This window comes from Chiloscyllium plagiosum, unplaced genomic scaffold, assembly GCF_037043375.1.
Source record: "Chiloscyllium plagiosum isolate Xiang-an unplaced genomic scaffold, Cpla_swu_hap1 HiC_scaffold_39, whole genome shotgun sequence".
NCBI classification, from domain to species: Eukaryota; Metazoa; Chordata; class Chondrichthyes; order Orectolobiformes; family Hemiscylliidae; genus Chiloscyllium; species Chiloscyllium plagiosum.
In genome coordinates this window covers 21,684,677-21,698,349 of record NW_028270177.1, presented here as the reverse complement: position 1 = coordinate 21,698,349, position 13,673 = coordinate 21,684,677, and the positions used below count along the sequence as shown (strand labels likewise).

Sequence of the window (13,673 nt, the reverse complement as noted above, 5' to 3'; positions counted from 1 at the left end):
ATTGTAACACAGGCTCAGTCCTCTGGAGTGGGCCAGGAGCCCACAACCTTTTCTTGGGTGGGACAGGTGGGCACCAGTGTCTCTGAATGAGGTAATTTTTACATTTGTGGGATTGTTCTGATGTTTCAGGAAAACAGCAGAATTCCTTGAGGAAATTCTGTCTTAGTATGTGCACAGTGTTGTATAGTAATAACTAGGGAAAAATTCAAATCTATTTATTATAATAGTGATGATTACTTAAGATATTTGCATTACAAAGGAAGCTTATTGAATTTCACTATCATCATTCAAAATTAAAAAAGGGAAATTTACTCAGTTATAATAGATTTTTCTGTTTTAATGACCTCCACCATTTTCATCCCTTTCTTTGAGTCTTCATTGAAGCATTGTCCCACTTGCTGTATCTGGTATCTTGCCAAAGAGCGATTGTGTCTGATTCTCAACAGTCGGAGCCAGCTCACTATTGTGGCCAAACTCAATGCACTCCTCGCATGAGCATTTCAGTGTTGCTCGATGACAATTGTTCTTCCATTGTATTGCCATCATTCTTCTGTAGTCTGAATTTTTGGAGATTTGCAGTGGATTTTAGCTGCGAGTACTTCTTTAATAAAACTGCTTTTTGCTCTGTTTATTGAATGCTAGGTTTATCTCTGCATGGACCCATCAAATCTGTGAACCCATCCTGTGAACTATGCTGGGTGCTAATAAATAGATTAGATTAGATTACATTACAGTGTGGAAACAGGCCCTTCAGCCCAACAAGTCCACACTGACCCACCGAAGTGCAACCCACCCATACCCCTACATTTACCCCTATACCTAACACTACGGGCAATTTAGCGTGGCCAATTCACCTGACCTGCACATCTTTGGACTGTGGGAGGAAACCAGAGCACCCGGACGAAACCCACGCAGACACGGGGAGAACGTGCAAACTCCACACAGTCAGTCGCCTGAGGCGGGAAGTATGTTCTGGTCTCTCCAAAGAAATACCAAATGAGGCCTCTTTCATAATTCTACTCTCGTCCTATGATTTCTGAGGGCCATGAACAGTTTCTAATCTAAAATTGGAAAAGCTGGAACACTTAGCATGAACAGAGAGACAGAGAGAGAGGAAAAAGCTGCTGCCATTGGTCATGCTGAATGTGTTGTGATAGGGAATGGAAAGGGATGCAAAAGTGTAAGCCACACAAAGTACCTGTAGGACCCATCCTACAATCTCACAAGTGGCCATTATCATAATTCAACACCTGCCTATGATATACAGGATGTCCTTCTCAAGTGGGCATAGGATATGGATGTAGGGTCACTCTCCTCCTGTGCCCAACAGTTTCTTTGTTGCCAATTTGTCTTCCAAGATGGAAGGGAATGTGTTGCTAGTATCCTAATGAGATGGTAGACATATCAAAGTGAATAGTGGGAATAACGGTAGAGCCATGAGGAAGTGAGAATTGCAATCAAAAAGGAGCAGCACAGATGATTTTATCCAGTTATTCATAAATTCCTGACAGTGCAGAAAGAGGCCATTCAGCCCATCGAGTACACATCAACCTTCTGAAGTGCTAACTCTTGACTTGCTACTTGTCAGACCCTCTTCAGTAACTCACAATGGAGTAACAATCCACTCCTCCATGGTATCAGGCCCACTATTCTATTTCAGACATGTGAGCAGTGTCTGTGGCAGATTCCATTGTACAGCTATCAGTTACTGTCCCTTTAAGAGGTTCAAGGTTGCCTTTAAATAAAATATTGTTATAGTCCTGATTAGGTGAGTTGCCAGGGATCAAGTAAAACTGGCATATCACATGTACAATGTTACTGAGGCCCAGTGGCCAATTTCTCTACTTTATAGCACATTCCTACTCAGGCTGTAGATCCAGTATTTGATCGACACCTAGAAATGAGCATGGTACATTTTCTACCCCGTTATGATTATTTTATATTACATTGATCTTCCAACAGATATCGGAACTTTTACAGAGAGTTGAGGAATCTATTAGAGAGCAAGAAAGAAAGATCAAGTTTACTGGGGGACAGAAAAGTGAACAGCCCCACCTGCTGGATATTGGGTGAGTGTACAACTCATGCTTAAATATAGTGTATCTTCTATGAAAAGCCAGGGATGATTTACAAGCACTTGGCCATATGGTAACAAGGAAACACCTTGAGTCCCCTTTCAACAGCAACCTTTTACATCTCTCCTGTTGCCATGAAAACCCCCAAGAATCTTGATTCCTTTCAGGGATTTGGTCTGTCCTTGCCCCCTCTCACTTTTCTCAGAGCTAATTATTCTTGCATCAGTAGATCTTGCTGCACAGTCCATCAGTTTCACTTGTGAAAAATTTGGAGACATTTCAGAAATGAGAATCATTTTCTGAGTTTAGAACAAAATGAGTACAGAATTTCTTTATTAGAGATTAATTCAGTACAGAAGGACACCATTGTAACAATGTAATATCTGCACACTTATAAGTGAACAGACTTTATGTATTTCTTTAGAAGGCATGGAGAGAGCTGGATCCTTACAGAATCAGGTCCCTGCTTCGTGATATTAAACCATTATAATATCACTTGTTTTGCACATACTCAATAGCTGCTTTTACAATAGAGATAATAATTACCCTTTTTACTTTACATCTTTCTCCTAGTCCTTTTTTATGATGCCCTATTCAACAATTAGTATTTAACCATGAACTTTAAATTCTTACTCCCACTTTCCTTCCCCACTCCCACCCCAAATAAGTCTCTGGCTTAAAACATTAATTTCCAACAGTTCTCTTTGAGGGTGGATAGGATGTTTGAGCTGACTTCTTGTTTTCTGGGAGGGTGAGTGCAGGGTTGCAGTGGAATGGCAGATTATCGGCAGACAAGAACATTTCTGGAACTCCACTAGAAAGTAGAAGAGCGTCAATGTCAGTAAGGAAATATACTTGTGAACTGTTATCGATGAGAAGTTCCTGAACAGCATTGTGGTCTGCAAGTTGGATGGCTGCTTTTCCATGTGTTTCTAGGATTTTCATTTGTCAAAGGACTACCATTATTTTACAAAGTTAAAAATCACACAACACCAGGTTATAGTCCTACAGGTTTATTTGGAAGCACTAGCTTTCGAAGCGCTGCTTCTTCATCAACCATCTGAGCTAGTGCTTCCAAAAAAACCTGTTGGACTATAACCTAGTGTTGTGTGATTGTTAACTTTGTCCACCTCAGTCCAACACTGGCACCTCCAAATCATTATTTTGCAAGTGATCCCCCTGCTTAACAAGTGTTTGCTTCTCCATTCTGTTCACTTAAAAGAATATTTTCGTACCCTCTCTCAAGAGTGTCTTTTTAAACTTTAGATCATCACTTTTAATTGCAGAGTCATGCTTGATATTCATATCTTCATACATTCCAGCTGCCAACTATTCAGCTCAATCATTTCTGAAAGTTAATAGTTGGTAAAATCAAATTTTGATTTAAGCATAACCTTTTCCCTGGACAGCTTTTTATTTGTTGCTTGGAGATGGCAAACATCCTCTTTATGGGCATTTCTGATGATTGATTTTTTTTCTCTAAGTGTCAAGTTAATGTTGGTGTTTTCTGGACATTGTTACAGAGCTGTGTTGCACGTAATTGGCTTCTACTCATGCAAGTGGACATTCTCCAACCAGCCTGGTATCAATATCCCTGAATCTATTTTGGAGTTCGAGACCTCTTTCTTGCATTGATTAAAGATCTTTCACTAACTCTATAGACTAGGATACATAAGACGTGTGAGCACTTTAGTAACCATTGAATTACTATAAGCTTCACTTGCTTCCATTAATGATTGAAGTGGTATGAGGTTTTGTTTCTGCTTCTCTGAATTTGCTTGGCTTTCTACACAGGAAGGAATTTCTTGATCTAACGACATTAGTAGTTGGTACATGTCCTTAGTAGGTTCAATAAAATGATTCGACAACTTTTCCTCTTGTTTTACCTTCTTCGATAAAAGGATGACTCTTCACAAAAGAGTCTGCAGGAACTCCAGGGATAGTGACACCCAAATCAAAGTGTAAAGTGATGTCTACGTTCTTATAAGTTAATGTTAAAAGGCTTTATTCAACATAACTACTTAAAAGGCATGGTAAGAGAAACATCTTATGAAATGGACAGCATGAATGGTAGGCTCCTTCCCTGTTATCGCATCCTAAAGAGCAAATCAAGGTGCAATATTTCCTCTGGTGGCTGATCAACTGAACCTTCTGCACCATTTTGTTTGGCCATTTGAAACTTCTCTTTTCAGAGAAATGAAGAGCCTGCATTCCCATTTTGTCAACAAAGTATCTGGAGTGGCTGTAGCAGAGAGATATTCCACAACTATATTTCTTTACAAATATTGATGTGCTTTTATTTTCTAAAGGAGTTTCAGAAGTGTTCTTGCCTGCAGATAATCTGCCATCTCATTGCAACCCTGCACTCACCAAGAAACCAAGAATTCAGCTCATGCGAAGTTTATGTCCTCTAACAGAGTGGTTGGAATTTGAATGGACTTCAGTGTCTCTGGTTTCTGCTAACCAAAGAATGTTTAAAGCTGCACATGCAGTAAAGAAGAGACGTAAGGCTTAGGATTGACATAAAGAACTTTTACAATCTGTTCCATTGTCACAAGCAGTAGCATGCACTTGCTCGTTCATTCTGATTTTAATATTAAATTAAATGGTGGATGTTGAGAATTTCTGGCCTTAATATTGTGTAGCCTATGAAAGAATCAATACATCCTCCCCATGTCCAATTTAAAACCAGTTTCTTTACTGTTAACCAATATATCTGCATATCAGATATCCATATCATCTATGGAAATCCAGCAATGATCCTGATAATACTCTAAGAATAGAGTTCATTCTGCCCCATACGTCACCTACTGCTGGACACCAGTAGGCTGACGTGGCCTGTTTTTAATTTTCTGTGCTGCTGCTGCATCTGTGTCATTATCTTTCTCATGTCACTCACAATCACTATAAAACTGGCTGGTTTGAGTTCCCACCAATGAGAAGCCTTAAAAACATTGATTGTGCCCTTTTGCTTTATGCACTTGCCATTAGTAAGTTTTCAGAGTGCATTTTCCCATCTCCATGTGCCTCTAATTTAAGGTAGTGTTTTATTCATTGTGGCCAAATGACTTTTACTTGATGCTTACTGCATACATTGATGTGGGCTTTCTCCTGCACTTTTCCAGCTTTTGCATCGTTTTTGCTCTCCAATTCAGTGCCTAGGTGAGCTTTGAAATCCATCATTCAGTTCTTCCTGTCATCTCTGAGCTTCTCTTCAGGTATCGCCTCAACTTCTGAGGTCAGATCACTGGGCTGGCCTCATGATTTACCCATGATACTATAGAGTAATTAGGATATATTTCAGGTAATTGCCTCTGGTGTTGTCGGTCTGGTCACCATTGCAACCTTGTAGCAAAGTGATGCCTATGGTCTTATGAGTGAATGTTAAAAGGCTTTATTAAACATAACTACTTAAAAGGCATGGTAAGAGAAACATCCTGTTGAAACCTTACAGACCCAGGCTCCAGTTTCATGTGGTATGATGTTGATACAACAGAGCCCTTTTAACAGATGCACTGTAGCTTTTCTTGGAATAAAAATATAATTAACCTGTTACCATACAGCTATTTCGATTTACTGTGTCTGTGGCAGCAAAAAGTGGAGCTATTAAGTTTTCTCAATGATCCAACAACTTTGCGGCTGATTTCACAGATATTGGCTTTTTACTTATACTTATAAATTACATTTAAATTCTCAATCTGCTATGACAGGATTTGAACTTGTGTTCTCTGGATTTTTAGTCCAATCTCTAGATTGCACTTCTCTAGATGACCTCTTAAGTAGATTGGTGAGAACGATTAAGACATAACCTCAATAGGCAAGAAAGTGAGGACTGCAAATGCTGGAGATCAGAGTCAAAAAATGTAGTGCTGGAAAAGCACAGCGGGTCAGGCAGCATCCGAGGAGCAGGAGAGTCTATATTTCGAGCATAAGCTCTTCAGCAGGAATGGCGAAAGTGAGGACTGCAGCTACTGGAGGTTAGAGACAAAAGTGTGTTCCTGATGAAGGGCTTTTGCCCGAAATGTCAATTCTCCTGCTCCTTGGATGCTGCCTGACCTGCTGTGCTTTTCCAGCACCACACTCTCAACTTTAATCTCCAGCATCTGCAGTCCACACTTTTGCCATTCCTGATGAAGAGCTTATGCTCGAAACGTTGACTCTTCTGCTCCTCAGGTGCTGCCTGACCAGCTGTGCTTTTCCAGCACCATACGTTTTGACCATAACCTCAATAGATCCAATCAAAAAGTGTCACCTGATCTTTTTTATTTTCTGTTTTCTTCTAGTGGCCAGAAAATGTCACAAGTTAACTTGGATAGGATGAAGAGCATAACTGAAGATATTAAGGATCAGGCTTTGTCTGTTTGCTCCCATTTGGAACAGAAACTAGCTAGAAAGGAGCAGGAATTGTTACATCAAATAGAACTGATCTCCCTAACCGTGAAAGATAAAACTGTAAATATTACACTGAGAATAGAAAATGTAGATATTCAGCTTCAATTTGTTTCAAAAGTGAGCTGTATCATGTTGTAATGGAATATTAACACTATTTCCAGAGTCATGCTTGATATTTTTGTGGTGGCAATGTGTGTTGAGAGTTGTAATAGAAAACATGGATTTTAAAAAAAGGGAATATTGGGAGAGATAAAAACCAAGTTGTCAAGTTAGTAAGCACCACATTCCACCAGAGCACTGGATGTGAGAGAGATTTATCAGGTTTAATTATAGGTGTTATACATAATCACCATTTATATAGACACATTCACTTTGTGACTTCCATTATGAAGAATAACACCAGAGCTTTTAAGTATATTATGTTATCAATGGCAATGCTGAACAACTATTAGTTTATATACAATTTAGAAAGATCATGAGATTATGTTACAATGGGCCAGAGATCATACATTTGAAATTGTCAACTTCCTCTACCACTCTGCCAAGGACATGCAAGTCCTGGGCCTCCTCCACTACCAAATCAAAACCACCCGATGACTGGAGGAAGAACACCTTATCTTCCACCTTGGGACCCCAAACCACACAGTATCAATGTTGATTTCACCAGTTTCCTCATCTCCTCTCACCCAACCTTATCCCAGAACCAACCCACCAACTCAGCACCACCCTCTTGAACTGTCCTATCTGTCCATCTTCCTTCCCACCTATCCGCTCCACCCTCTGCTCCGAACTAACACCATCAACCACCTTCTTCTATGTATTGCCTTCCAAGCTAGTTGCCCCAAGCCCATCCCCTCCCAGTTATCTCTCAGCCACCTTAGGCTCTCCCTCAACATTTCTGATGAAGTCCAAAACGTCAACTCCCCTGCTCTTCAGTTGCTGCCTGCCTGCCTTTTCCAGCACCACACTTTTTGACTCTGATCTCCAACATCTGCAGTCCTCACTTTCTTAAGGTAGCTGTCTGTGTGCATTAGACAGAATCACACAGAGTATGCAATACATTAAACAAAGAACTCAGCCCCTAAATGGTTGATCTTCCATTCCTTTTTTTCCTTATCTATTTATCCAGCTTACCCCTAAATGCATCCAGTCTGTCTGCTGCAGTTATTCTCTATGGTAGCTGAAAATATACTAAGTATGTATATAGTTTGTCTACTTCATCAGTGATGTAACAAAATACAACACAGCAGACTCAATTACAGAGATAAATCTTGGGCAGCACGGTGGCACAGTGGTTAGCACTGCTTCCTCACAGCACCAGAGACCCGGGTTCAATTCCCGACTCAGACGACTGACTGAGTGGAGTTTGCACATTCTCCCCGTGTCTGCATGGGTTTCCTCCGGGTGCTCCGGTTTCCTCCCACAGTCCAAAGATGTGCAATTCAGATGAATTGGCCATGCTAAATTGCCCGTAGTGTTCAAAGTTTGTGCGAAGATTTGTAGCTCGGGTGCTCGTTGTTGTGGTTCTGTTCGCCGAACTGGAAGTTTTTGTTGCAAACATTTCATCCCCTGGCTAGGCGACATCATCAGTGCTTGGGAGCCCGTAGTGTTAGGTAAAGGGGTAAGTGTAGGGGAATGGGTGGGTTGCGCTTCGGCGGGTCGGTGTGGACTTGTTGGCCCGAAGGGCCTGCTTCCACACTGTAAGTAATCTAATGGTTCTATGTTCAATCTCATGCTAAGCCTTATTTTGTAAATAGTTAAAAGAATGTTTAATCAAAGGTAAATTTGCCTACAGTCTATTGTCTAATATTCTCTATGACCCTGATCAAGAACATAACCACTACGATGGTAAAACAAGCTATGCGCACAGATTCTAGCCAATCTCTGAATAAAGTTTGTTCTGTCTTTTATGGAACATGGAACAGTACATCACAGGAATCGGCCCACCATGTCGTCCTTATTGGATTTATTAGTGATTATCTTATACAATCGATTCTTCAATAATATGACATTTGTGGTTCTTATGCAACCCCTCATTATAGAAAAATCGTCTATTAGAAACAGTGCTTAAAGTGTTGGCGATGTAATTGGGTTATAAGCAACACACATTTTAAAAGTTCATGCTTTATAAACAGTGCCCCCAATTCGTCCATCGCGATACAGCGAACTCACGTTGAGGAAACAACATTATAGCAGAATGACCTGTACCTCGTTAAAAATCACACAACACCAGGTTATAGCCCAACAGGTTTAATTGGAAGCACACTAGCTTTCGGAGCATCGCTCCTTCATCAGGTGATAGTGGAGGGCTCAATCCTAACACAGAATTTATAGCAAACATTTACAGTGTGATGTAACTGAAATTATCCATTGAAAAATTGATTGTCTGTTAAGTCTTTCATCTGTTTGAATACCATGATAGTTTCACTTCTTTCATGTATAAATCACAAAACCTTTTTTTAAAAAAGGTTGCATTCTCAGGTTAGCTGTTAACGATGGTGATAGCTAGATAATATGTTGAAGGAGTTAGCCCCCTGTGTTCTCTGTCTATGCCATGACAGAGTTCTTCAGAGTTCCCTATGCGCCCTCATCCCACGTACTTCTTGTGTAGGCAACTTTTACTGCCTTCTAAAGGGACACAAAGTCAACACACCGAGACGTCCCATCGTGTCGGGCAATGGGACCCTATGTGAGAATCTCTCTGGCTATGTTGAAGGCATCTTGAAACCTATTGTACAGGGCTTCTGTCGCGACACCAAGGATTTCGTACAGAAACTCAGCACCCATGGACCAGTCGAACCGGGAACATTCCTCGTAACTATGGACGTTTCTCCACACTACACCAGCATTCCCCCCACAATGATGGCATTGCGGCAATAGCCTCAGTACTCAACATCAACAACTGCCAATCTCCAAACACCATCCTACAACTCATCCGCTTTATCCTTGATCACAACATCTTCACGTTTGACAATCAGTTCTTCATCCAGACACATGGAACAGCCATGGGGACCAAATATGCACCCCAATATGCCAACATTTTTATGCACAGGTTCAAACAAGACTTCTTCTCTATGCAGGATCTCCAACCAACATTATAAACCAGGTACATTGATGACATTTTCTTCCTCTGGACCCATGGCGAGGAGTCACTGATAAAACTACACAGTGACATCAACAAGTTTCATCCCACCATCAAACTCACCATGGACTACTCTTGACTATCTGTCTCATTCTTGGACACATGCATCTCCATCAAGGATGGACACCTCAGCACAACACTCTACCACAAACCCACAGACAACCTCACAATGCTACACTTCTCCAGCTTCCACCCAAAACATATTAAAACAGCCATCCCCTATGGACAAGCCCTACGCGTACACCGGATCTGCTCAGATGAGGAGGAACGTGACGGACACCTGGAAGTACTCTGGGATGCCCTCACAAGAACGGGGTACGATGCCCAACTCATTGACCGCCAGTTCCGACGTGCCACAGCAAGGAACCGTAATGACCTCCTCAGGAGACAGACAAGTGCTGCAACCAACAGGGTACCCTTCGTTGTTCAATATTTCCCAGGAGCTGAAAAACTACGCCATGTTCTTCGTGACCTGTAACACATTATCAATGAGGATGAGCACCTCACCAAGACCTTCCCCACACCTCCACTACTTGCCTTTAAACAACCGTCAAACTTCAAACAGATCATTGTTTATAGCAAGCTGCCCGGCTCTCAGGACAACTCCATACAACCCTGTCACGGTAGGGGCTGCAAGACGTGTCAGAGTGTGGACATAGATACCACCATTACGCGTGGGGACACCTCCCACCTTGTACATGGCAGGTACTCCTGTGACTCAACCAACATTGTCTATCTTATATGTTGCAGGCAAGGATGCCCTGAGGCATGGTACACTGGGGAAATCGAGCATAGGCTACGACAACAGATGAATGGGCACTGCACAACAATCAACAGACAGGAGTGTTCCCTCCCCGTTGGGGAACACTTCAGTGGTCCTGGACATTCGGGTGACCATCCTCCAAGGCTGGACTTCGGGACAGGCAGCAGCGAAAAGTGGCCGAGCAGAGGCTGATAGCTAAGTCTGGTACCCATAGGGAGGGCCTCAACCGGGACCTTGGGTTCATGTCACATTACAGGTGACCACCATTGCACTATACACACACACACACACACACTCCTATATGCAGGGGATACATATATACACAGATGCGACACACACACCCACACACACCCCTACTGACACACACTCCCACACGCACCCCGTCACAGATTTAAGACACTCTACACCCACCACACACACACATATACACCTTCTCACACTCACAACCCCCAACCCAGACACACACATATACACACACAAACACACACACACACAGACAAGACCCACAATGTACACATATATTTTGTGGGGTGAAGTTGTACTTGCAGGGTTACATTGTACTTTGCTCAAAAACTGCATGAATTCATGTAAAACTCCGTTATCTCACTTTTTAGATTAGAATCAATCTAAACATTCATGGCATAGACAGAGAACACAGCGGGCTAACACCTTCAACATATTGTCTAGCTATCACCATTGTTAACAGCTAACCTGAAAATACAACTTTTTAAAAAAAGGTTTTGTGATTTACACATGAAAGAAGTGAAACTATCATGGTATTCAAACAGATGAAAGACTTAACAGACAATCAATTTTTCAATGTATAATTTCAGTTACATCACACTGTAAATTTTTGCTATAAATTCTGTGTTAGGATTGAGCCCTCCACTCTCACCTGATGAAGGAGCGACACTCAGAAAGCTAGTGTGCTTCCAATTAAACCTGTTGGACTATAATCTGTTGTTGTGTGATTTTTAACTTTGTACATCCCAGTCCTACACCTGCATCTCCAAATCATTACCTGTATCTCCAACGCACTGATTTGGATTACCTCAGAATTAGGTTTAACAAGTTTGTTAATTAACAATAGGTCTACCATTGTATCTTTTCTAATTAAATGAAGGAATCTACCCATTAGCTTAAAGGCTGATGTGCATAAGTTAATGTGACATGTTGCTATCTTGTACAGCAAAACTTCAAATAGTGGGTGTATTCTCATGACTGACTCAATTTGCTTGCTATAATGGGTATGTAACTTTGTTTGTGTTAGGAACGCAGTGAAAAGTCAATAGAAGAGAGGCTTAACCAGCTATCTGTGAAACTTGACAGAATAGAGGCAATTCAAAAAATGAACTCAGAGATTTACAGCATAAAAAATGTTGAGAAGAAACTGAGTATGATCATATTAAGCATAGAAGAGAAAATGTGGAAAGAAATAGATGACGTTGAAGCTGCAACTAAGATCGGTGAGATAACATCAGATTTTGCATGGTTGCATCATTTACACGATTTAACTTCACATTCAGTATAAGGATTTATTTCAAAATTGTAAGTTCTCTTCCTCTATCTCCAGTCTTATGTTATGAAATGATCAGGTTACATTTCTGAAGGCACTAGCAACCTTTCTAATACTTTGTTCATCATGTGAACCCAATTGAAAGGTTGTAGAAAAACTTCTTGATCATTTATAGCCTCACAGATGAAACCAGCCTTGCCCTTAAATATCTATATACTGATGCCTTCCATCAGGGACACTCCTGAATAATATTGAGGAATGAGAAATATTAGTGATTTTTTTCAGTCCTTAGTCAAAGATACGAAGGCCATTTATAGTATATCAATTGTGATCTGTGGAGATCACAACTCAGCTCAACCTAAGGGATCAAATTTGGGATCACTAAGTGTGAATGCATCAATAGGATAAGGCATACCTTAATCCTCTGGGTTATTGAATAGATTGTTCAGATTAAAACTGATCTGTCTTGTGACAAGAATATTAACTGCCATCACAATTACTGAATCAGATTATTGTTATTTTGTTTATTAGCATCAACTCACAAATATAAATTGAAAACTCAGTAAGCTTGGCAGCATTTATAGAAAAAGGCGAAAGTGAAGACTGCAGATGCTGGAGATTACAGTCAAGTCAATCACAGCAGGTCAGGCAGCATCCGAGGAGCAGGAAAATCAAATTTTCGGGCAAAAGCCCTTCATCAGGAATCATAATGAAGGGCTTTTGCCCGAAACGTTGATTTTTCTGCTCCTCAGATGCTGCCTAACCTGCTGTGCTTTTCCAGCACCACTCTCTCAACTCAGCATTTATGGAAAGAGAAACAGAGTCGGTATTTCAGGTCAGAAACATTTATCATGAAATATTGACTTTGTTTCTCTCTCCCCAGTACTTCAAGTATCATCTGATTACATTTCACACATAATTTTAATGCTGTTAAATCAAATGTATATATTAGAAAATTTTCAAATACTGTTTGCATCCACAGTAGTTGATTTGTTTTTTTTTTACACTTCTAATGGTTTGTTTTTTGTTATTAAGGCTTTTCAGCTATTTATGATAGCATTGGATCCTTAAAACACATACTCGAAGCAAAAATGAAGCAGGATAAAGACAAGTTGCAGAAACAGATTCATCAGATTAAGCAAATGATGGATCTCATTCCTCTGAGGCAGAGTTCATAACATAATTCCTGTCCATAGTATACATCATTCTAGACATTGCTCAATAAAAATTGGAAACCACATTTAACTTTTTATTGGTAGATGCTTAAAGGTATTTCATGTAACCTGAGAAGATATCAGTAAACGCTAATATCCACGTGTGAAGTTAATCAAATACGTCAACAAATTCGATTCCTTTGAGCATTGTATATCAGTGTGCACCTTTACCTCAATAAAGTAACTTGTTTGTCTGTATCTGTAAAATTTCTGGTGTTTAATGGGATTAGATGGATTGAGTTTTTAAAATCAGACCATAGCAGCAGAGTCATATAGCGAACAGGGTCATTCATGCCTTTCTCCTATATGCCATAATATGGAATTACGATATTTATGACTTAATCCCAGAAGCCATTTAGACATCCCAAAAACTACACGAATTGTGAAAATTGTACTTTAAGTAATTTTAGCAACTTCCAACAACACTGGGGCTAGAAATACATTTGGCTTAGTTCGGATGTGAGGAGTTGTGATTTGCAACCTGTTGGGAATGAGTTGGATAGCATACAAAATTTGTGCACTCCCTCTTTTCCTGGATATAGTGTAACCAAGAGGGTAGCCCCAGCTCTGC

At 40.5% G+C, this 13,673-nt stretch overlaps 1 protein-coding gene across 1 annotated transcript in view; it reads left to right on the top strand.

Moving 5' to 3' along the window:
- LOC122540849 (protein FAM81A-like) overlaps positions 1-13,066 on the top strand; it is a 35,918-nt gene extending 22,852 nt beyond the window's left edge. Inside the window, exons 4-7 of the mRNA XM_087981201.1 lie at positions 1,963-2,069; positions 6,392-6,527; positions 11,643-11,838; positions 12,924-13,066. Coding sequence (XP_087837327.1) covers positions 1,963-2,069; positions 6,392-6,527; positions 11,643-11,838; positions 12,924-13,066 — 582 coding nt within the window. The remainder of the gene's footprint in view (positions 1-1,962; positions 2,070-6,391; positions 6,528-11,642; positions 11,839-12,923) is intronic.
- The last annotated feature ends 607 nt before the right edge of the window (positions 13,067-13,673 follow it).